At 42.3% G+C, this 25,424-nt stretch overlaps 1 protein-coding gene across 7 annotated transcripts in view; it reads left to right on the forward strand.

The window, feature by feature from the left end:
- Glmn (glomulin, FKBP associated protein) overlaps positions 1 to 25,424 on the forward strand; it is a 36,014-nt gene that overhangs the window by 6,858 nt on the left and 3,732 nt on the right. For all 7 annotated transcript variants that reach the window (XM_052198002.1, XM_052198001.1, XM_052198005.1 and 4 more), the window contains exons 4-16: positions 1,286 to 1,402; positions 2,174 to 2,282; positions 3,603 to 3,840; positions 5,422 to 5,524; positions 7,628 to 7,815; positions 14,823 to 14,876; positions 15,297 to 15,327; positions 15,652 to 15,741; positions 16,511 to 16,552; positions 16,656 to 16,729; positions 18,802 to 18,886; positions 19,351 to 19,457; positions 20,005 to 20,068. In XM_052198002.1, coding sequence (XP_052053962.1) covers positions 1,286 to 1,402; positions 2,174 to 2,282; positions 3,603 to 3,840; positions 5,422 to 5,524; positions 7,628 to 7,815; positions 14,823 to 14,876; positions 15,297 to 15,327; positions 15,652 to 15,741; positions 16,511 to 16,552; positions 16,656 to 16,729; positions 18,802 to 18,886; positions 19,351 to 19,457; positions 20,005 to 20,068 — 1,302 coding nt within the window. The remainder of the gene's footprint in view (positions 1 to 1,285; positions 1,403 to 2,173; positions 2,283 to 3,602; positions 3,841 to 5,421; positions 5,525 to 7,627; positions 7,816 to 14,822; positions 14,877 to 15,296; positions 15,328 to 15,651; positions 15,742 to 16,510; positions 16,553 to 16,655; positions 16,730 to 18,801; positions 18,887 to 19,350; positions 19,458 to 20,004; positions 20,069 to 25,424) is intronic.

Here is a 25,424-nt window from a genome sequence, read left to right on the forward strand (position 1 = left end):
CAGAGAGAAACTCCTAGTTAGAAGGTGCAGCACCAGGAGTTAAGACTGCTTGTTTTTGTTTTTGTTTTTAAGCTTAAGGACAGTTGTATTAGAGCTAAAGAGAAAACCTGTGTGCCCTAGGCAAGCTGTAACCTCAGCAGCTGTTCAGGGAGAACAGAAAGGAGAAAAGCCTCTGCTTAAGCTGTCCCAGAGTGTGGCTCCTGGTGGCAGCGTGGCCTAGGAACATCAGTGTGGCCCCAGGCAGCTGCCCTGACCATGGAACTCTGCTCAGATGCTTTGGGATTTTTGTGATAACTTGGACCACAGATGTCAGCACAGCCTGACTGCTGTAGGCCCTTAGTAGCAAGGCCCTAGACATCACTGTGGCCTCACATCAATATGCTGCATCCCTGCCGGGCAGTGGTGACGCCACCTTTAATCCCAGCACTTGGGAGGCAGAGGCAGGCAGATTTCTGAGTTCAAGGCCAGTCTGGTCTACAGAGTGACTTCCAGGACAGCTGAGACTACACAGAGAAACCCTCTTTTGAAAAAACCAAAAATAAACAAACAAACTGCACCCCAGTTCACCCCCACTACCCTCTAGCCTGGCTGGCTTGCCCAGCTGCTGGCTCCTCCACTGAGCACCTGCCCAACAATTTCATAAAATGAATTTTTTCTCTGATGTATTAGTACCTAGAGTATTAGTACATGTATGGTATACATTAACTTGAAAGAAAAAAGGCCAGGGAGTTAGGGTATATTAATAATTTTGAAAATCTGGTTTTTGATGTGAATGTAAGTCATTAATTTTAAAGGTAACTTTTGTATGGAAAGCATTTCAAATGTGTTTGAAAAGAGAAGAAAATTGGTGGGTGGTAGCGGCCTACACGTTTAAACCCAGCACTTGATGAGGCGATGAGGTAGAGGCAGGCACATCTCTGCGTTTGAAGCCAGCCTGGTCTACAGAGTGAGTTGCAGGACAGTAAACTGTGTCTCAAAGAAAAGACAGACAGAAAGATGAAATTGCGTGTAGGAGAGAATGAAAAGGAAGCCACATTCCTCATTTCTTATGTTGTCAGAAATAACAGAACTGTTTAGGTCCTAGATCTAGTTGCTGAGTGGAAAGTAAAGGCCATTTTGCCTCCTTCGGTGAAGATATCAAAAGCGTTTGAACATGGTGAAGGCTGCTGGCTGAGCAAGTCAGTGGTGAACTGTGAGAATTTCCTGCCTCAACCTTCCGTCAGGCCAGGAAAGCACTGTGAGTTCTCCAGATGGTACCGTTTGCTTTCCTCTCTCCTTTCTGCAGACTGTCATTAAGTCCATGGGGTGGAATCTTGTTGGTCCTGTTGTCCGATGCCTCCTGAGGGGCAGGGAAGAAGATAAGAGAGAAGAGTGTTTTCTGATATTTGATTTGCTGGTGAAGGTGAGTGGGGAAAGCTTGTTCTGCTGTCACACACACAGCAGCTCCACAATTCCCTTCCACAGTTAATTCCTGTTCTTTAGTGAGGAAACTATAGTCCAGGGACTCATTCCTAGTTAATGCCCAGCTGTGTACGTGACTGGGTACATGGGCAGCTCCATCTGCGCATCATCAACATTTCTAGACATAAGAATTATCCAGTCTGAGACCCCCAATTCAGTTTCCAGTAGGAAAGCTATAACGTAATGTAACAAGTATTAGAGCCAGAATCAAATACCAGATACAAAAGTCAAAAAGAGATTGTAATGGGCGTAGGGGATCAACAATAACAACTTTTGTTTGAAAATGCCATAATAAAACCTAATATAGGAAACTAGAGGTTGCTGGGATATACACAAACGAGTCCTCAAATGAGAAAGCTCCTCCCAGGTAATAGGACTTGATTATGAGGACGTCTAAAGAGGGAGGTGGTGGCTGGGGTTTTAGCTCTGTAGAGATGCTGAGAAAGTGAAGCACACTGAGGCTTTAAGATACAGCAGTCAGGAAGCACCACAGAGCATCTGTTGAGGCCAGTGGTGCGGGGTCGGAGCCTGCGTGGAGAGTGCAGCCTGCACTGAAGAAGCCTGAGCTCTGAGGAGCCGTCAGCAACTGAATAGGGCATTTATAGTTAGCAAATAGAACTGTAGTTTCTCAGTATGTCTTCTTTAAAATAGTAATCATGTGGCTTTAAATGCAACTTGTATTAAACAGGTTCAATTGTGAATATTTTTATAGTTGTGTAATCCAAAGGAATTGTTGTTGGGTTTGCTTGAACTCATTGAAGAGCCCTCCGGAAAACAGATATCCCAAATTATTCTCCTTTTACTGCAACCGTTACAAACAGGTAACGAGCATTTTGATATCCAAGTATTTCTCATTCTATTTGCATAGGTATCTTGATGTTTACCCCTAAGTATGAGCGGTCACCAAATAAAGTTTGTAATAAATTACTGCGTGCTCAGCGTTTAGGCTGTCACAGCAGCGCCAGTGTGGATGCTGCAGGATGCCTGGAAGAAAGGCTGCTCAGTAAATACCTTGCTGTATTCCATACTGTTCGCATGTACGTAGCTCTTTGGTTAGCTTTCTCTTTTTGCATATATGCGTGTTTTGTTTGCATGTATATCTGTACACCAATTGCATGCCTTAGAGGTCAGAAGTGAACATCCTGGCGTTAGAGACAGCTGTGAGCTGCCACATGGGCTCTGGGAACTGAATCTGGGTCCTGTAGGAGAGCAGCCAGCGCTCTGAGCCATGGAGCCATCTCTCTAGCTTCCTAGCAAGCTGCTTACCTACAGCTATAGTTAGAATTTTCCCTCTAAGCATATTTACTGGTGCATCTGTGGTACCTGCAACATGCAGTCTAACAGCAGTGTGGCAGTCCTGGAGTTTGGTCAAGAAGGGTGTGAGACAGGGTGTTGCTCAGCCTTTGAATTGGGAGGTTGGAGTTAAAGGGTTCTACCAGAGTGAAATGAGGCATGACGAGGGAGACAGCTTCACAGTTCAGTATTGGCAAATAATGGCTCTCAGCAACCGAGATAGACACTTCCATGAAAGAAGCTAGTACTGTTTGTATGCATGTAGCACATATACATGCTTCAAAATATGATAGCGGGACCTAGACACGTACACTTCTTAAATATTCACAGTCTTATAAGGGCACAAAAAGCTCTTTAATATTCTCGTACATTTATACAGTACTTTGTAATTTTCCATTCATATTTTTTGCTTATAATCAAACATAAAGGAAAGATGTAACCAATTATAAAAATACTGTATTCATTGTTTTTCTTATTGCTGGGCCAAAGTGCCTGACAACTGGCAATTTAAAGAAGAACTGTTGACCTGATTAGGGTCTGCAGTCCATCCTGGTGGGGGAGGCATGGTAAAGTACCTGGTCACAGCGCAATGACAGTCACAATAGTGAGGTCAGGCTCTACCACCTCAGAGCCTGCCTCTAGTGACCACTTCCTTCCGCAAGGCTCCACCTGCTAAGGACCCAGAACCTTGTCCCATGTGGAGTAACGAGACACACACACACACACACACACACACACACACACACACAGGTAACAAAAGCTCATGCACTGAGCACAGTAACCGCTCATGTATGAACATAGTAACTGCTTATATGTGAGCACAGGTAACCACTTGGTCTCTGTTGCAGTTATTCAGAAACTTCCTAACAACAAGGCATACTCCGTTGGATTAGCATTGTCCACACTTTGGAGTCAGCTGTCTCTTCTTCCTGTTCCACACTCAGAAGAGCAAATACAGGCAGATGACTATGGCCTCTGTCAGTGTTGCAAGGCCTTGATAGAGTTCACGAAGCCTTTTGTGGAAGAAGTAATTAGTGATAAAGAAAACAAAGAAAATGCAAAGCTAAAAGATGAATTACTAAAATTGTAAGTATATTGTGAAGAACATCTCACAGTGGAGTCGTAGCTCAGTGACCTTAGGTTTCCTATTTGTAGCTACAAACCTAGTTTCATATGCTGAATTTTAGATGTAGATGTGGGCTGACACAGTGTGGTTGTTTACTGAGGCACTGACAGTACAAAATCAAATCCTTCATTTAATTCACTTTCATCCCTCACAGCAAGCAAACACTGAAAGTGGGGGCAGGAGATATATTCAACTCAAAGAACTTATTCTGTCTCTGGGAAATTATATTTGAAAATAGTAGATGAACCACTAGACAGTTGAACATCCACCCTGACTGCAAATTCAGCAAAGAGCTCACCTCCTCTCTCACACTGGGGGTTCTAACTAAACATTCACCACTGTTCAATATGGTTGCTAATCCCTTAGTGTATAGATGGTCAGCCTACAGTGTGCTGTCAGTGTGATGCAGCCTCCAGACCTGACAACTTAACAGGAAGAACATGAGCTGCACACGGTGGGGGACACCTGTCCTTCCACCCCTTGGGGTGAGGCAGGAGGATTATAAGATCAAAGCTAGAGCCTGGATTATAGAATAAGTTGTCCCCCCCCAAAAAATCAACACAAAACCTCCAAAATAAAGAACACACACCATAAAAAGAAATAAAGGAGTTAAGTTCCTAAATAATCTTTGTATAATTGTGAATAGTTAAAATATTTCAGCTATATTGGAATAATTGAGGTAAATTATTAATTTCTCCTGCTTCTCCCAACTTTTCTCATGTGACTACTAAGGAATCTTAAATTTTAAATTATATATGGAAGTTGAGTTAAATTTCTCTTGGACAGTGCTGATTTTTTTTTTTTTTTTTAATTTGGGAGACTAATGATATTGTTACTTTTTTATTTTATTTTATTTTACTTTGTTACTTTTCTATCTTGCTGGGTAAAGGCATTTAAAGTTTTTAAAAACAAAAAAAGTTGTTTAAAGAACTAGAAAAGATTTAGTTTACAGAATAGTTAGTTTTTAAAAAAATGCAACTCTATGAAAAAAAGACAATATTGTCCTGCATCTGACCAGTGATGGCCTTGACCTCCTGGACTAGCACTGGTTCTCAGGAGACATTCAGCATCAATTGTAACACTCTAGAAACTGAACTGAATCTGAGCAACGCTGTCTAGCAAGGCATCCTCATGTGCTCCCATTACTGTCCTGGGGTGAGAAAGGATTCATCACGTGTTAGACACTGAACTACCGGGGCTCGCCTCGGGCCCCTGGTGTGACTAGAGTAAAATACCAGGTGGTTGGTAATAAAAGTATGCAGGCTGGCAGCAGTTCTAGACTGGGGGTTCTAAGGCTGGGCTGAGGCTCAGGTGTGCCGAGCTCATGTTTTCAGAACAGCATCTTCTTTCCCATGAGAGTGAACCCACCTTTCAAAGGTCCCACTTGTTAATACTGTTACAGTGGCAAAGTTCGGCCTGAGTTGCAGGAGTGAACAACCCATGCAGCACATAGTGTTCCTATAAAGCCAGATACTAGGGAAGGAGCAGGTGTTGTGCCTTGGGCGTGTCGACTGCATAGTTACTTGTTTCTTATGCCGTAGTTGTTTCAAAAGCTTGAAATGCCCTTTGCTGACAGCACAGTTCCCCGAACAGTCTGAAGAAGTCAGAAATGACCCTTTTCAGTGTTTTGCGTCTGAAATAATTGTAAGTACAGCCAATCTAATCTATAATACTTGTAATTTTAAATTTATCCTGTTATACTGTGATATATGACCAGTTAAACTGATAATTTATTAATAGGGCAGTGTATAGTTTTTTAGAACACAGATAAACAATAGGATGGAAATTAAATAGCAATAATATTATCCAAAGCCTTCCAAATGTTTCTATTTATATGCTAATAGATAAGAAAATGTATACATGTATATAGGCCTTGAAAAATGTTTATATTTTCTCTTAATACTCTAATACAAATTACTGGTATTAATTTCATTTTTTTTTTTTGAGAGAGTGAGTATGAATGAGTGTTGTGTGTATGTGTTTGTGTGTATTTGGCCTGAATGTATGTGTACCACATGCATGCAGTACCTGTGCAAACCAGAAGAGAGCATCAGAACTTAGTTGTTAGCCAACATGTGTGTGCTAGTACTTGAACTTGGATCCTTTACAAGAGCAGCCAGCCTCCGTCTTAAGCACTGTAAGGTTCAGCACTACGTGTGAGCACTACTCCACTGCTGTGCAGTCCCCAGCGCTGCCGTCTCAAGAACATGGCTCTCTACCTGAATTCTGTACTTGCTAAGCATCCCCCTCGCCCCCCACCCCCGAACCCCTGCCTGTTACTGCCTGGCTTAGCACCCCATCCTCACCTCAGTCCTGTCACTGCCTGGCAGCTGCCATACTGTTTTTACATTATTTTCATGCTGAAATGGTTTCTTCTTCTTCTTCTTCTTCTTCTTCTTCTTCTTCTTCTTCTTCTTCTTCTTCTTCTTCTTCTTCTTCTTCTTCTTCTTCTTCTTCTTCTTTCTCTTCTTCTTCTTCTTCCTCTTCTTCCTCCTCCTCCTCCTCCTTCTTCCTCTCCCTCCCCATTTTTCATAAAAAATATGAAATTAATACCAGTGATTTGTATTAGAGTATTAAGAGAAAATATGCACATTTTTCAAGGCCTGTATGCATGTATACATTTTTATTTTGGTATTTTGGAGACAAGGTCTCTCTATATAGTTCGAGCTATCCTGGAACTCTCTTCGTAGTTCAGGCTGGCCTTGAACTCACAGAGATCCACTTGCATCTGTCTCACAAAATGGTGCGATTAAAGGTGTGTCCAGCTTCATTTGTGTTTTAAAGTTCCTCTTTATTTTATCACAGTGGGTTTAATGCACCACATGTGTATAGTGGCCAAGGAACTGGAGTTGTAGATGGTTGTGATCTGTCATGAGGGCGCTGGGAACCAAACCTGGGTCCTCTGCAAAGTCATCTCTCCAGCCCCTGAAAGTGATTTACTTTAGCTTACTCTAAAGCCCCCCCTCCAGCGATCAGATAGTTTGGCTATTAACAAAACTCGTGTGTGTGTGTGTGTGTGTGTGTGTGTGTGTGTGTGTGTATTTTATATATATACATCTATATAATATATAAATGTAATTTGAGTGAGATACATACATCATTGTATCGGGCAGCAAACAAAGTGACAATGCTGCCTGAAGTGGTAAGGCCCATCCAGGGTAATCTTTTGAATAATTCAAAGAAATTAATTTAGGACCTGCATTACAGCAGCAGACTTCCTCACTGGCTTGGTCAGTGTTCTGTTGCTGTGAAGAGACACTGTGACCACGGTAGCTCTTAGGAAGGAAAACACTGAATTGGGGCCTGCTTACAGTGTCAGGAGTTTGGTTCATTCTCTCCACAGTGGCGAGCACTACAGCATGCAGGCAGACACAGTGTAGAGAGGCAGATGAGTTTTCCATCCAGACCCACAGGCAGCAGGAAGGGTCTGAGCCTGGCTTGGACCTGTGGAACCTCAGAGCCCACCCCCACTGATATACAAGGCCATACCTCCTATTCCTTCAAATGGTGCCACTCCCCAATGACCAAGCAGTCACTGTATGCTCCCATGGGGCGATTCTTAGTCACAGCACCGCACTCACCTTTGCCCTCTAAGAGGATCTAACAGTGGGCGTGACATTCAAAGCAAGTGCCACAGATGGTAAATCCTTTCAGAGAGAAGGGTGTGGGCAGGGTATGGGTATGGAATAAGTGGGTGATACATAGTTTATATGCCAACAACTTCCTTTTTAAAAACCTATTTCACAGGGAATTTTATCAAAAATTGGACACCCTGTCCCCCAAATTATTCTTAATCATGGAAGGAAAAAAAGGATTTGGGATTACCTTGAATTTGAAGAAGAAGAAGACAAACAACTGGCAGACTCTATGGCTTCTCTGACATATCTAGTATTTGTTCAGGGCATCGGTATTGATCAGATTCCCATGGTCTTAAGGTAAGAGTCAATCTCAAACTCTTGATTTACTTACTATCCGGTACATGCATATTAATATACTAGTACACTGAAAGATGGCAGTTCAGAGATGCCTAGAATTTTCTGGTATCTCCACCAGTGTAAGAAAAGACATCAAGTAACTATGTGTGTGGCTTCAGGTGGTGGTGTAAAAAGGAATGGGAGTACAGCAGCATCAGTAGACGGAGACCAGGTGAGGTCCAGGTGTGTTGAACATTAGACTTGTAAAGGAAGCAGCGTACTCTAACATTGCGCGTTAGGGAAAGTGCTTGGGATGGGGAGAATGTGCCCCTGTGGGGCTGCAAGAAGAAGAAGAGCCTTGCTGAGCCCCACGACCCAGACTATGACATTCTGCATAACACACTGAGCTTAGAGGTGTGATCTGCAGTCAGTGGAGCTGGAGAAGTGCACCTGGTGCTTCCGGCGATGGGGGACTCATATTTCCTGGTGTGTTCACTGATGTCATAGGGGACCGTGAGAGATCTTATAGGCGCATTTTCCAGCTGCAGTGAGTGGAAGCCCAGGATTACTAACCCTCTACGCTCTAAAGCTTACCCTCTACTGACTAAGGGACAACCACCCGAGAATCACTGTGGGCCTAGGAGACATCAGACAAAATGATTTTGACTTAAACCCAGATCAGGAGACATAAGGTTTACTTAATAGGGAGAGCAGGCTCCATTGTAGAGGGAAGCAGAGGAGACTTACAGCTGGGAACTGCATCTTTACCTCTAAGGAGAACAACTGGCTCTGGGTGGATTATGCCTTAGCTACTGCTTGGGCATTTCCCAGGGCCACATGCACACCTCTGGTATGAAAGAGCATGTAAAAGTGGTTCTTAGTGTCAGCTGCAGGAGAAAATGGAAGGATGTCAAACTCGCCAGGCTGCTGGGCCAACCCATGAGAGCACTGACAAGCACTTAGGCCAGGAGCAGTGAGGGTGGCAGTAGCGATGGTGGCAGCCTGCAGGACTCAGTGCACACACTGAGCAGACACTGTAGGAAGAAAAGCACACTCCGGGATGGGAGGGCCTGAGGAAAAGCACGTCAGCTGGATGGGTGTGGGAAGGTGTCTCTCTGTTTGATGTCTTGGTTCTGTCTTCACAGCTATCCTGTGGGTGCTTCTGCTTTTCCTGTCTTTCTCTTCCTCCCTTTCATGCTTTCTTCTTTTTACTACTTGGTTTTAAACGCCACTAGCTTTGTAATTCTGACTGACCCACAGACATCCTAGCTTTTTCCTTTATCTTCCTATATCTTTGTGAATATAGTAGTTGTTCTCATTTTTTTTCCTTTTGTAATTAACTGTTTGTGGGTCTTTGTTGCTGTTACTGTGGCCTGTCCTCCATTGTCACCTGTCTAGAGGCAATGGGACCTGGGAGAATGGTGCCAATAAACAAGGTAGACTAAAGTCTCACACAAAGCAGTCAGGGCCCCACACAGTTAATACTCCAAGGTCACATGGGTAAAGTTCGAGTGAGTTTAAGCTGTAAAAAATTGCAAGGACGAGTCACATGTGACAAATAGAGCACAGTTTAATAACACCAGCAACCAGTAATGAGGAATCTGAAGTAAACTCAGTCCTATCCCCTACCCCTGGGAGGAGCGTGAAAACACATTCCAAGAACAATTCCATGTTTGGAGAAATTGAGGTCACAAGACTCTTGTCTTATTTTCTTTGAGTATTCTCACAGGAGCTCAGATTTTTCTCACAACTCCATTTCTGGACCATGTTCCACAGCTCCATATACTAGTGGGGACTGAGACTTGGGAGAAGGCTGGCTCAATATGAAGACCCACAGAACTTATCTCTCTTCAGTAGCCAGTTCCAAACATAATGAAGTGATTGAAGTGCCAGAGAATTTAAACTTGGTTTTTAGAGAGCATTTCTAAAATCTATAGAAGAAAGGTATATCCAAGCAAAGGAGGCACTTAGAATAGGCATTCAAGAAACTATCCATATGAAAATTTAAGCTAAAATGTCAAAGGTACAAAAAAAAAAAAAAAAAAAAAAAACACTACAGAAAGTCATAAGGATGGAATTCCAAAGGCAGACTCGTCAGAAATTCATCAAACTCCCAGCAAAAGGGAATAGATGAGAATGATCATGGAATGATACAGCTCAAGCTGAAAATAAATAGCTTCCAAAATACTGCTACATCATCAGGATTTAGGTAGAAATAGGGCCTTCCAAGGTCAGCACTGAAGAAGGTGCATCAGGCAACCCTGCACACAGAGAAGATGAGCCACGGCAGCACCGGGAGCAGTAAGTCACAGGCAGAGCCCGTGCTCAAGGAGAGTCACTAAACCTCCAAAACAAGGGGAATCAGGAAAACAGCCGAATTAGCCGTGGTCCTCCTGCTGATAACCCTCAATGTGAGCTCTCTTAACTGCCTACTGCAGGTCACTGACGGGGCGAAATTGATACCCAACTATCTTCTATCATTTTAGAACATTTTAAATTGCATATGTGTGTGTGTATGCTCATGTGAGTGCAGATGCCCAAGGAGGCTAGAGCTATTAGATCCCCCATCCTAGAGGCGGAGTTACAGGTGGCTATGAGCCGTCCAGTGTGGGACCTGGGCAACCAGCTCAGGTCCTCTACAAGAGCAGTCTGTGTTCTTAGCTGCTGAGTCATCTCTCCAGTCCCAAACTATTTTTTATCTTTAAGAAACTCACTCAGCACTTCGGAGGCCTTGAGTTCTAGGCCAGCTACAGTGAGTTCTAGCCTAGCCAAGTCTACACAGTGATACCCTGTCTCAAAGACATATAGACAGACAAACAGGCAGGCAGGGCATGGGGAGAAGATTCCCACATAGACCTAAAGTATGGAAATGATATTCTAAAAAGAGTGGGATCTGAAAGTAAGCTGGACTAGCTTGTATCTGACAGTAGAGACCCCAAGCCAAAATAACTGTGCGTGCCGTTGGGAAGATATAAGAATATGTTCTCACATAATTCCATTAAACAGTACTGTAAAGATAAGTCCAGATTTAATATGGTGTAGATTTCAGCCTCCAGTCTCATCAGTAGATCAGTCACTCAGAGAAAAGAGCTAACAGGAGATGTTGGTGGCTCTACATCATGCTCAGAGCTTCTTCACATGTCTACAGAGCATTGTACTCAGCAACTTTAGAATGTGCATGCTTAACAGCTGTGAAACTGTCTCTGAAAAGGGCTCACATTCTAAGTCATTAAACATGTCTAAACAAAATTTAAAAAGAATATCTGCCTTATCAGGTCATAATGTGATAAAATTAGAAATCAGCTGAATAAACTATAGAAAATAGGCAAAGACCTGGAGATTGATGACATAACCACTTTTGACCAATCAATGTGTCATTGAGGAAATTGGGGTAATTTAAAATTTCTTTAGAATCACCTGAAAAAATATCACCTACCATAAACTTCAGGATATAACAAAGGCAGTTCTGAGAGGGACTTTGTAGCTATGAGTTCCTAAATTAAAAAATAATATTGGACTGGGAAGCTAGCTTAGTGTCAAGAGTGCTAACAGTTCTTTCAGAGAACCATTGGTTCTGATCCTGACACACATATGAGGCCCCTCCCAACTGCTTTTAATTCCAGCTACTGGGGGTCTTCTATCCTCTTCTGGTCTCAGTGGCACCCACACACATGCACACATACACATATACACATAAATCTTTTAATGTGTGTTTAGGGAATCTCAGATAAATAACTTGATGTGTTTGAAGGTCTTAGCAAAACAGAACTAGCCCAAAACAAACTAAATAGAAAGAAGTAAAGATCATTGTGGAGGGCTGGAAAGATGGGCTCAGAGGTTAAGAGCACTGTCTACTCTTTCAAGAGGTCTTGCTCAATTCCCAGCAACCACATGGTGGCTCATAGCCATCTGTAATGAGATCAGATGCCCTCTTCTGGCTTACAGGCACACATTCAAACAGAAAGCTATATGCTGTATATATAATAAGTATTTTTTTTTAAAAAGATGAGTGTGGAAAGAAATGACATGGTGCCTAAAAGAGCAACACAAAGACCAAAGAAACAGAGCCAGTTCTCGTATAGAGCAAATAAGTTGACATTAATTCAAACTAACAATGAGAAGATAATGGAATTTTGTTAGATACAGAGTGGTAATGGAACCACTAAAATCCAGAGAGTCACTATGTATTACTTTGAAAACTTAAATTCTAGTAAATTGGACAATATAGTAGTCAGTACATTTTAGACATCTGCAACCTATCACAATTGAACTGAGCCGACACTGAGAACCTAAACATCAGTAACAAGAGATCTCCAACAAAGAAGAGCGGAGGACTAGAGACCCACTCCAGAATTCTCCCAGATGCTTAAACAGCCAACATGTATCATCCTTGAGTACAGAAGAAAGGGCTGCTTCTAACTTCATCCTTCCAAGATAATATGATACCCAAGCCAGGTAAGAATGCAACAGAAATAACTGGCTGGGTGTGCTGCTGCATACATTTGATCTTAGGATTTGGGAATTTGGGAGGCTGAGGCATGAGGAAGATGAATTATAAGCCAGCCTAGGTCGCATAGTGAATTCTAGGAAGTCTGAACTAAATATCAAAATCATGGTTAAAAACAAACCAAAAAACCCAACCCAAACAAAAGCCCCCAGACAAGCAAGAGAGAAGTGCATAAAGATGGCTGAGTTGATAGGCGCACTTGTCAGGAAGGCCTGACTAACTTGAAATGACTCTCAGGCCTGAAGAAAAAGAGAAGTGACTCCCAAAAGTTGTCCTTTGACTTCTACATCAGTGTCATCATATCCAGCGCCCATGTGCAGGCATGAACACAGATAATACATTATTAAAAGCCCCAAAAGACAACAACAAAATGCTTCTAAGGCAAATTCTTTAGTATCACAATAAGATCATATATCACAATCATTATGATCACAGTTCAGATATAAAATGTGGTTCAGCTTACATCAGTAAACCTAACATAGGACATACATATATTACTCAAGGACAAATATCGTGTGGTTGTTTCATGTGGTTGTTAGATGCAGGAAATCCGTTGACAAAATTCAGTACCCCTTCATGATAAAAGAAGCCCCAAAGAAACTTAAATAGAAGACTCATACATTACTGATACAGGCTGTGTGTGGAAGGCCTAGAACCAACACACTACTTCAAGTGATAAACCACATACATTGCTTTTAAAATCAGTAGGTCTGCCATACCAGATAAAATGCCGCTAAAGTGCAGAAACATACTAGCCTAGTTCTAGAGGTGGGAAGTATGTGATTAAGGTATCAGAAGGTTGCTTGCTCTTGAGGGTTGGTGTTACAGTTTGATTTCTGTTGCTACGATAAATAACATGAACAAAAGCAATTTGAAGAAAAAAGGGTTTATTTATATTACATTTTCCATCATAATCCATCTTTGAAAGAAGTCAGGACAGGAACACAAGGAAGGACCTTGAGGCAGGAACCCTACTTACTTAAGGCTTACTATCTGGCTTGCTCACTAGCTCCTGCTCAGCTATCCTTCTAACAGCCCAGACCCATGTACCTAGGGAATGGTGCTTCCTATAGTGGGCTGGGCCCTCTCCATATCAATCAAGACAATCTCTCACAGCCATAGACACAGGCCAGTCTGATCAAGGTAACTCCTCACTTGAAATCCCCTTTTCCTTATGAGTCCAAGTTGTGTCAAGTTGACAATAAAAACTAGGCAGCACAGCTAGGAATAAGCATCTCCATGCTTCTCTGGCATTAGGATCTTTGATGGTCTTTGCCTTCATATCCTTACATCATCCTTTGTGGTACTGTGCTTTGCCTCTGCCTGGGGTACTTCGGTGCTACAGGCATGCCAGCTTGGAGAAGACGGGGAAAATCCTGGAAAGGAGTCCCTTTGGGGCTCCAGATGCTGCTATATGCCTCACCAGAACGGGAAAGAGGGGTCTGTGATGAATGCTGTAGTTCCAGGTCTCCTCGCTGGGTACCCAGGCACTGCCAGTGCACTGCCTGGAAGTCAGGAACTAGGGTCTGAGGTCCACCTTTCCCCTCAGGGTGTGTCCAAGCCAGGCTGGAAGGGGAAAGCAGAATCTGATATGAGCAGGATCTGGTCCAATTGGGAGCAAGTACCGGAGGGGTAGGAGAAGAGAAACGCCTTCTTCTGGGGTCTTAGGTGTGGCTCTTTTAGGCAAAGGCCTTCTGCATCTTTAGTGAAGCAGCTCTCTGAGACAATCCTTGCTTGATTATATTGCTTTATTGGGGAAGAATGCGAACTCATACACTTTATACAGGTGAATCAGGATTGTATACCTCTTGTTGGAAGGGCATGGTGATATCCAGGAAGGGGCGGTCATTGGCTGAAGGCTAAGGCTATCTAGATACCTCATTAGGGTGTCACCATTACATATTCCAGAGCAGGTACAGAGATAGACAGGGAGTGGCTCCTCTCCTGCCATTCAGATCTCTGAGATTTCCTGGGATTTGAGCTCACTCAACCTCACCAGTTCTTATGCCCATCTGGTGGCACAGCCCACTTGCCCTGCTTTTTAAAAGATTTATTTAGTTACGTTTATTTGTGTGCCTGCAAAAATCTGAAGTGAGCATTTGATCCCATGGGGCAGGATTACACATAGTTGTGGGCCACTGACATTTATGCTGGAATTGAAGTTTTCTGCAAAAGCAGCATGGGTTCCTAACCACTGAGCCATCTCTCCAGCCCCTGAGTTTCCTATTTAATAGGCACAAGGTGCTGGATTAAAGCTGACCCCAAAGATCTCACTTTATTTTAACTCTATAAAATCCTTAAGTCCAATATTCTGAGCTCAGGAGGCTATGACTTCAACATATGTTTTTTGAGGAGACTACAATTCAGATAGTATGTGTGTGTGTGAGGTATTTTGGGGCTGTATTTGGAGATCAGCGTTAAAGAGATTTATCTGGCTGCATGAGGCCCTGGGCTTGCTCAGTGGTCGAGGAGAGGACATTGCTGTTTCTAAACATCCTTTTAAAATTATTTCCTATTTTAGCCCTTCATACCTTTTGCAGTTGAACATGGAGCATATTGAAGTGTTTCTGCAAAGGTAAGGTCATTTAGATGAAATCTCAGGATCAAATTGTAGCATTCAACAGTCATTGGGAGGAAGGTCAGGGTTCAAGCTCATCCTTGGCAACCTCGAGCGTTGAGGTCAGGGGTGTACCACATGAGACCCTTGGCAAACGGCAACAATAAAAGAGAATTTTGACTGATTCTTCAACAGAATTTCTCCTCAACATAATATCATTTAATTAACTTTGAAACGGCCTTGGGATGAGCCCTGGTTACTGTCCTCTTGCCCCAGCCTCCCAATTGCTAGTGTTACAGGTGTGCACCAGGCATTCCAGATAATGCTGAAGCTTTAAAAGACCTTATATTTCAATTTTTTATTTGCTCATCCTAAAGTAAGGAATCATTCTAAATAAATTATGAAGCGGTAATGATAACTTTTAATGTTTTCTTTCAGAACAGAACAGTCTATTTACTCCAAAGGATTGGTAAGGTTTGTTTACTATCATCATACATTTGCATGTGTGTGTGTGTGTGCGTGTGTGTGTGTGTGTGTGTGTGTGTGTGTGTATGGGACGGGTGTGCGTGCATGCACACATGCATGTACGCTTCAACCTGCAAGAACCAGGTTCTCTCCATTGTATGGGTTCTGGGGATCTCAGGTCATCAGGCTTGGGGTAAGACCCTTTTTCTGTTGAGCCATCTCACAGCCTGTTTTCTAGCATTATAAATTGTAAAAATAACAAATATAACTGTCAGCTGCACCTTATGTGCATGTATGAACATGTACGTTCATGTATGTTCATCTGTAGGAACTTCTGGAGACTAGCTTACTGAGATTAGAAGACAGCAGCCTATGCTATCAGTACTTAGAAATCAAGAGTTTTCTTGCTGTGCCTCAGGTAAGCAGAATATGTGTTCAAACAGTGTGCCAGCCTCTTGTCTGTCCTGAACTCTGCTAAGGTAGTGCGTGTGGGACTCCTACTCTGCTCCACCTCTGTAAGCGCGACTGTGACTTCCAGCTGAACCTGCAACCCAGTGTTTGTGCGGATGGAAGTGGCCTGCTCCTGTGCCGCCATGACGCAGACCAGACTTCTTGCTCTGAAGCCAGGAAGACAGCAGGACTGAAGTTTAAATTCTATTTCGGTTAATTTTCCCAACTCGTAGGATTAATATATATTTAAATAGCTATTTGCAACCATCCTGGTTGATGGCACGAGGGAGGGCCCTAGGGAGCAAAGCCCCTTGCCCTTCCGTCTTGCACCCTCAGTCATATCTGCTCTCGAGCTCCTGAAGGCCTGAAGCTCTTTGTTTACTATACAGGTCCTTAGCTGTGAAGGTTAATATTTAAGTAGAAAGGGGCAGCTTTTGCTACTACATTAAGCTTGATAATATTTAATTAATGCATTATATTTCTGCATATTTGATTTGATTTTCTCACTCTTCTACAAATAATTGAAAAATTACCATTCACTTTAAAATCACATTTATTTACATCTCATTTTATGTTATGTATAAAACTAATTGTAGTTACTTTACCATGTAATAGTGATAGGCCAGAGGAGCAGCTCTCCTTAGGTCGCACATCTCATTCTCTAGCACCTTGTGATAACTGAACTTTGCAGGCAGAATTGATGTACATCTGGATTTAAAATGTTTTTTTATTTCTAGGGCTTAGTCAAAGTTATGACACTTTGCCCCATTGAGACATTGGTATGTATGATTTGGGGGCTAACTCATGCATTACAGCAAGAAATTTTAATAAATAATGTGATGTTAACTGTTTTATGTATTAGTATTATTTGTTTCATTTCAGAGGAAAAAAGGTTTAGCTCTGCTTCAGCTGTACATCGACAAGCTGGATTCGCAAGGCAAATATACATTATTCAGGTGTGTCTCAGCTGATTAGCTTGGCACTTCCGCATTGCTCTGACAAAACGGGTGAGAAAACAACCCCGGAGACAGTTTATTAGGGCTCAGTGCTTCCAGAAGTGCAGTCTGCGGCAGCCTGCTGGCTCCTGCGCTGTGAGCAGTGGTAAGACAGAGCTCCTGTGGAGAAGGTCACAGGAAGGGCTGAGGATAAGACACAGCCTTTGAGGCCTGCCCCCAGAGACCTGCGTGCCGGACTAAACTCTACTGCCTAGGTGCCATCTCTCAAGGCTGCCATTATAATATGACTCAGTCAAGGGGTAATCTGTTGATTGAACCCTCAGGATTTAATCAGTCACTTCAAGAAGTCTGTCATCTGTACGCATGAACTTTTAGGAGACATTTCAAAACATAGCCCATGGCTAATTACTAGGTGTGTGCCTGATCAAAGCCTGTTAGTGCCATGTGATCACTTAAATGTATATAGCATTTGTGCAGTGCTACTGTCCAGTGACTGTAAACCAAAGAATCAGCTTATCAAATGTTATGTGAGTATCTGTGTGCAAGTTTGAGTTTGATTGAAGCACTGTAAATTCACGCAGTTTGGAAGAGTGGCTGAGACTGACAGTGCTCCTGCTAGAGCTGCTCCAGCCTTACAGAGTTCAGTAATCTCCAGTATTTGTTATTGACCCTGAGGCACCACAGACTTGTAAACTTGACAGGCTTGTCATTTCAAGTTACTCTTAGATCTTTGTAGTAGAGTTTCTAGGCAACAAGTTTAAGACTAGAACACTTTAGCCTAAATAATAAATAAACACTTTATAAGGCTGTATATAGAGGTTGTCCTAATATTAGGAGGTAGGTGTGTTCTAATAATACCGACATAACTACATGCTAACTTTAGCCTACAGATCTTAGCCTGTTTTACTCTGTTCTAGGTACTAAGGATGAGTTATGAACTGATTTAAGCAATAGTAAAATGCTGAAAGGTCTTTGAGTGTGTCCAGTACTAGCATCCTTGAGCCTGTCCTTTTCTTCAGCTCTGATTAAAATATAGCTTACCCAGCCTTAGCCCTTAGATCTTACACCAGAGTCAAACCTAGCTTACACAGTAGTCTAAGCCCTTGGATCTTATACCAAGTTTCTTGTTTTGTTCTACTTGTACTCAACCAAGAGACCTTTCTCTTAGTCTTTCTTGGTAGCTTTCGGCTAACGGCTTAGGTCTGTGCAGTTGGTTCTGTTGCTTCAAGACAGAACATCATGGTAGTGTGTAGGTAGCAGAGGGCTGCCTCAGTTCATAGGGGCCAGGAACACAGGCATGGGTCAGGGGAAAGGATTAGTGTCCCAGTACCTTCTTCAAGCACATGTTCCAAGTGACCTAGCTCAGGGTAAGGGCTAGGGTTAGGGAGGCCATGATGCCCCATTTCCTAAGGTGCTACTGTGAGCTGAGAGCCTCAGCACATGAGCCTTCAGGGGGCACTAAAGAGCTCAGCCATTGACACCAGGCTTCATTAAGCAAGGAAGCCGGCACTAGCCTTCTCTCACAGGGACAGTTCTGAAAACTTTTGGGTTATGCCCATTCTTGCTGTGTTAAATTATTCTAACTATATCCATAAAAAAGATTTGGATTTCTTTTAATAGAAATTTCTTGTTGGAGGCAAAGGAGACAGCTCAGTGAGTAGACACACCTTCACAAGCATGGGACCTGTGTTCAGATCTCCAGAACCAATGTGAAAAGCTAGGCATGATCACACGCACCTGCAGCCCTGGCTAGAGGGACAGGGGCTCGCTGTGCCAGCCTAGCTCGGGTTCAGTGAGAGACCGTCTCAAAACAATAAGGAGACTGATGGAACAGGACACCCACTGCTCTCTGGCCTCTGTGCACACACATGTACACGCTTAAAAAAAAGTTTTTAAAAAGACCCAGTTGTACATAAAATTTACTAGTTAGTAAAAGCAAAAACTGTTAAGATCACCTTATAGTTGGTTGGCCCCATTGATAATTGTCGTAACTGTGAATTTTATATTCTTAAAAGTTATATAAAGCCCAATTGAATTGTAATAATCTTATATGTTATAATTATGTTTTCAAGGTGCTTACTAAATACAAGTAATCACTCGGGTGTGGAAGCCTTTGTAATTCAAAATATCAAAAATCAGATTGATTTATCATTTAAGGTAAGAGCACATACTGGGCAAGGGGTCATTTACCAATTTATTTGTCCATGTGTGGCACATGTCAGTATGGTTTAGTCACAGTATTTTTATGCCTGTAATATATAATTCTCTATTTAAAAAATAAACATGACTTCCCATGCCCCTGAATTTTGAAAACTTGTTAACTATACATTTTAACTGCATTATTTCTCTTGGGTAATAATATGGCTTTTATTGTACTGTATACTTCAGAAAATAAAAACTTAAGTCACATCTGTATTTGTATATGCATAACTCCACATAGAAAAAAGAAATCACCAGTGTTCTCAAACTGGCAGGATTTGCACAAGTGTCTGGAAAGAAAATAGGCACACAGAAATGAAAGTTACAATGTTTGTTAAGAGTCTAATAGTTTTTGTACTGTTGGGTAATTATAGTATTTGAGATTTATCGTACTACTGCATAAATTTCATTTTGCTTTTCAGAAAACATATAACAAATGGTTTGCAGGAGCACAGCTGATCTCTCTGTTAGACCTGGTCCTGTCTCTCCCTGAGGGCGCTGAGACAGATTTACTGCAGAACTCAGACAGGTGAGGTGACCACCACTCAGGTTCTAGTAGTCAGCTGCCTAAACTAAGAAATATGGTTTCCTGTGATTTTATAATCTGTAATTAGTTCATGAAAGTATGTAAGTTTTCCTATTTAAGTTACTCAGTGACTTATATAGAAACAAACTTTCAAGAACAGTGAGGTACTCAACATTACACAGATTTAAACTACACATTTGTGACTAAGAATCTCAGAGAAACAGTTCGTAAAGGACTTAGATATTTGGACTTTGTTTTTCAGGTCCATTTTTTCCCATATAGAACATTAGTGTATTAGAACAGATGTGGAGAAGTGCTTGTATTTATAAACAGAGCGCTGGTCTTGAGGACAAGGGAAAGTGTTCACCCTGTATTTGTGAACTTAGAACATTGATAAGCTGTTTTCAGTCCACAGATGGGCGTGGACAGTTTCTAACGGCAAATGGGTAAACAATGCTATATCCAAGGTCTCAACTTGCTTTATAATATATTGAAGTTGTCGATTACATAAATTTATACTGCAAATAACAAATCATGTTTTAATTAACAGGATTATGGCTTCATTAAATTTATTGAGGTATCTGGTTATCAAAGATAACGAAGATGACAATCAAGTAAGTGAGTGATTTGGGGAAGAACCTGAGTGTTCAGAATGGGGAGGCGTGTCTGAGCTGCGTTCATTGTTTCATTGAGCACCTGGTCGACACGGGCCAGTTCCCAGGCAGCCCTCACTTTTCACACTTCACTTGTCCTGTGCGCTGCTGCTCTTTTGTAGCAAGTCTTGTTCAGCCCCATTTGTAGCTAAGCTCTGGGGGTAGGTCAGCCCTGGTGGTAGGTCAGCCCTGGTGGTAGGTCAGCCCTGGTGGTAGGTCAGCCCTGGTGGTAGGTCAGCCCTGGTGGTAGCTAAGTCTTGCTAAGCCCTGTTGGTAGGTAAGTTGGTAGGTAAGTTGTAGGTTTTGTGCTAATTGACCTCCTGGAGCTCCACAAACACATAAATATTTTACTCATCTTTCTCTGATTGTGTACAGTTCCAGATTTTAATCTCAGCTATATGAAATAAAATTATTGGGCTGGAGAGATAGCTCAGCAGTTAAGAACACTGACTGCTCTTCTGAAGGTCCTGAGTTCAAATCCCACAACAACATGGTTGGCTCACAACCATCCATAATGAGATCTGACACCCTCTTCTGGTGTGTCTGAAGACAGCTGCAGTGTATTTATTAATGTAATTTATTATTACATATAATAATAAATAAATCTTTGGGCCAGAGCAAGCAGGGCTGGAGCAAGCAGAGGTCCTGAGTTCAAGTCCCAGCAACCACATAATAGCTCACAACTATCGGTACAGCTACAGTATACTTATACACATAAAATAAATAAATCTTTTTTAAAAAGTCCTTTAAAAAAAAAACTAAATAAAATGATCTGATATCACCTCATCAGACAGGACGAATGGAAGCATATTTAGCCCTGAAACTAAGTTTGTTAATGGCACTTTTTTGAATGGTATGTAGGAAGTTGGATATTATTAATAGCACTTCATTAGAAGTATTCAATAAATAGAAAGCTTTTTGATGGAGATTTGTCATACAGTAAAATCACATTTACTTTTGAGCTCCTTCCCGCCTACTACATTCTAATAATTGCTCTCCTACTACCTGTAACCACATGAATCATGCTGTTAAAATGGCCTTTTTTAAAAAAAAAAAAAAGCAATAGGAAGAATGAAAATAATTAAGTTTCACGGAAAAGTACCGATGAGATCTTTTATACTCTGATAAGTCACAGCTTAGGCTGAGAAGTCTGTGAGGAGTAGCAGTACCTTCAGCAGATCTCGTGGACTCAGTAATTTGACTTCTGCATGTCTCTTCATCCAGAAATACTAGATTGCTATTATTCATCCTGGCTTAGGCTGTACTAGATGATGTTTTTCAGTATTTCATTGTGAAAATTAAAATGTCCTGCGAAGGCAGCAGAGCTTCACAGCAGCCCTCTGTTTGCCCGTCCCCCCTGCTCCCATGTATCTGCCGAACTCCTATCCATTTTTGTTGTATTTTTGGTGCATTTCAAAGTTAACTGTAGACATTAGCATATTTTGTTCCAAACATTTCAGCATATATATCATTACACAGCATTAAATCTTTGTCAGCAGTTTTTCTATGAAGTAAAATTTACATAAATGATGTACACAGATTTTCATTGTGTAGTCATGAGTTTTGGTTTGGCTTGGTGGTGCAGGAAATATTAAAAAATGCGCCATCCTGCGATATACCCAGCTGCTCTGCCCTGGCAGTCTCGGCTCACTGCCTCCATGGCTAGCCCCAGGCAGCGGTCTTCCCAGGTACAGTTCGCCTGCCTCGGAGACAGAGCTGCTTGTACCTTCCCAGCCTCTGCCCCCGTGGCTAGCCGGCACAAATCCCCTTAACCCAGTAAATCAAAACTCTTAAAGCTTATCATTTTCAGTCAGTTTTATATATTAATAAATTCTCAATTTATAAGACGCCCACACAATAATTTTAGAGCCAACTGATAATGATACAAGCTGTCCACCTAGATTAGGCAAGTTGTCCCCAGCATTCTACCCTCTGTGATATTCATAGCTACCTGTGCCTATTTAAAGCCTCTTGGAATCTGGATCGTCTTTCTCTTCCTCCATCTTCCTTCCATCCTCTCTCCTCCCTTCCTGTCCCTGTCCTTGACACTCTTAGCTCCGCCTCCCTTTTCCCTATCCAGTCACAGGCTTCTTATTGTATTAATATCTAAATTAATTGGGGTAAAATTCTGCTACAGTGTGGTTTGGTTTGGTTTTTCAAACACAGATGTATAGATCTTTTATCAAGTACCAGCATCACTGAAGTCCTCACTGGTCCACCCATCCCCGACGGCAGTGGCTGCTGTCCTGCCAGGGGCCATGGGCCAGTTTTCACAGTGCTGAAAGAAAAGTACTCTGTTCTCATCCCATTAACCCTGAAGGATCAGTACTTCATTCAAGGGTAGAAGTCTAGGAAGTAACAGAAGTTTTAGAATTAAACTAACTTTGATTTCACAAAGGGACTTAGGGTAAGAACAGAGGAGATACAGTATCTGTTGAGCAGCTCTGTGCCCTGGGCCTCTGGCAGGCATTCTTAGGGGAAGTGGGAGCATAACCTTGCAGTAATCAGGAAGGCTGCACATACACAGGAGTTGATGCGATTTCCTTGACACAAAGCAGTCTCACTGATTAGCAATGATTGATGTACTTGCTGTAATGTACACCTACCTAATAGAGTCAGAGGGTCTGGAAAGGCAGGCAATGCCTGTTTTGACTTCATAGGTAATGGCTTACTGTACTTCAGTGAGGGCATTCTATAATGAAGGAAAGAACACTCCTCATCTGTAAGGCTGCCATATGTAATGGTTTATTCCCCATAGGAACCAGATCCTGGTTTTTGTTTGTTGCTGTATGCCACCATAAGAACCACCATACTGGGGAGATGATTAACAGACACACCCTTGTCTGTTATGAAGCTTAACAGCCTGTCTGTAAACGGGAACATTCCTCCTAAGAATGGTTCTAACAAGCAAAGGAAACTTAGCCACCATTGTCAACAAATAATCAACCGTGTCCCTCCAGGAGGGACTGCCCTGGATGGTGGCACTCACAGAGCTGTGGAAGGGCCACAAGCTCCTGGCCAGCCTACAGTGTGAAGCAGAGCCCTGACCACAAATGCCCGGTTCTTCTGGCTTGTTTTACACATCACAAAGTGACACTCCCTCTGAGGAGAAAGAGCCAAGAAGGGTGCACGGCTATGCCCTTTTCCATTTATTAGGGTTGACTATGTCCCAGAACCTACTTCACCATGGTGTAGAAATGTCTAGTGGGGCTGAGTAGGCTGCAGCGAGTTTTTAGTGTGTAGTTAAGACAACTCAAGAGTTATCAGAATTGTTGAATCAGTGACCGGTATGAGATAAGAGGTAGACAGTTGTGAGGATTTCAAAAGTTCAGTCCTTATAAACATTGTAAAAATCTTTTTTACTTTTTTTTAGCATTAGAGATAAAAGAAATCTTAAACTTACTTCTTTTGTGCTTTTAAAAAGATCTGGTAACTTTCATGTAAGACAAAGAATACTTTTTTTTTCCTCCATAGCATCTTTACTCCTACGTGATTCTAAAAACAGTACAGTTGATTATAGAAAAGACTGGGATTATCCTGAACAGCAATGTGAAAGAAAATTTCTTTAGTCTAATTTTGAAGGGTGTTTTTATTACTCAATGTTTTAATGTTTATGGACTACAAATTAAAATAAATTATTACCTTTAGCTGCATACCATGGCGCATGCTTATTATTACAGCCCTTGAAAGGTGAGGTTAGCAAAGAAAAGGAAACTGAAGTGTATATACAGTTAGACCTTTGTTGTTGTTTGCAAGTTCATGCATTATTATTACTATTATCATTTTGTGTGTGTGTGTCCACCAGTGGAGGTCAGAGGACAACTTCCAGGAATCGGTTCTCTCCTCCTATCATGTGTTTCCTAGGATCAAACTCAGATTGTTAGAGTTGGCAGTGGAGGCCTTAACTCACTGAGCCTTCTTGCAGGCCTCTTGTCCATGCTGGCCTGGAACTTGCCATGTAGCTAACAATTATCACAAATTCTGGGATTATAAAACCCTTGTACTGGTTGAATAGGGAAAACAAAAAAGCAGGCCAGTTTGTGAATTCCATCTAGATTTGCCTTGTCTTGTCTCTAAGGATTTTCATCTGTGGGAAGGTATGTCCCCTCAGGAAGGCTTTGCTCACTTCTGGAGGCCGCTTGAGAGCATCCAGACCCCCGCCCATCCCCGCTCCCCTTCTAGGGTAGCCTAGTGAGATCCAGCAATTACAGCTCCGTACTTAACTCGGATTTTTGTTTTCAGGATTTGGTCTCACTATGTACCTCTGGCTAGCCTGGAACTTGCCAGCATCATATTTATATGTATACATATACACATTTATTTTTTATATTAAGTGACATAGATATAAAACGTGTTAATCACCTGGTTATGAGTTAATGGCTACCTCTTGAATAAAGAGGACTTCAATCATAACTAATACTTTCTTTTGAATAAATATGGGACGGTATTTCCTTTTTGATAAAACTAAATGTAGGTTAAAAAAAGTATTCCTCCCCTTGGGAACTTGAGAGGGGATTCAGTGGTTAAGTGGGGCTACAGGCTGAGTAGCTGGGCTAGGTAGTTGGGGCACACAACTTTAATCCCAGTACTCAGGAGGCAGAGGCAAGCAGATCTCTGTGAGTTCAAGGCTAGCCTGGTCTACAGAATGAATTCTAGGATATTTAGGGCTGTCCTATGTACAATGAAACTGTTTCAACAAAATACACATACACACACAGAGCGAGTCTTCTGGAAGACCTAGGTTTGAATCTCAGTACCCACTCTAATCTCAGGAGATCATGTGCCCTCTTCTGGTCCCTCAGTACAAACATACGGTACACAGACATGTATACAGTGCATTTGGCTGTCAACAATAACCTAATCAGCCTCAGAAGCAGCAGCTCTAATGTTTATAAGATACAGGTAAAGGAAAGGGGAAAGTTTACTTAAGGGGCCGGATGTGGAGGCAGGCGTGATCCTGAGGGACTAGGAGGAGAGAGGTGTGAACAGACATGAGAGTGTGACACAAGTGCGGGCTGGTTCTCAGGCTTGTACGAATGAAAGCCCGAAACGCACATAAAGACCAGCATCCTACTACAGGATCCTATACCAAGGAAGCGAGGACAAGCTGGCGGGCGGCCGTGTGGTGCCACGCCTGAGAGCCTGAGCTGCGTGACTTGGACAGAAGAGAATCAACACGACAGCTGTGACCTGCACACACACACTGTAAACACACGAGCAAGGGGCGCTGTTCAGCGGGTGGTGGCCCACACAGGCCTGGCGACCTGAGCGGGGTCTCTGGACCCCACAAGGTACTGGGAAAAAGAGCCAACTCCAC

This window comes from Apodemus sylvaticus, chromosome 11, assembly GCF_947179515.1.
Source record: "Apodemus sylvaticus chromosome 11, mApoSyl1.1, whole genome shotgun sequence".
In the NCBI taxonomy this organism is placed as follows: domain Eukaryota; kingdom Metazoa; phylum Chordata; class Mammalia; order Rodentia; family Muridae; genus Apodemus; species Apodemus sylvaticus.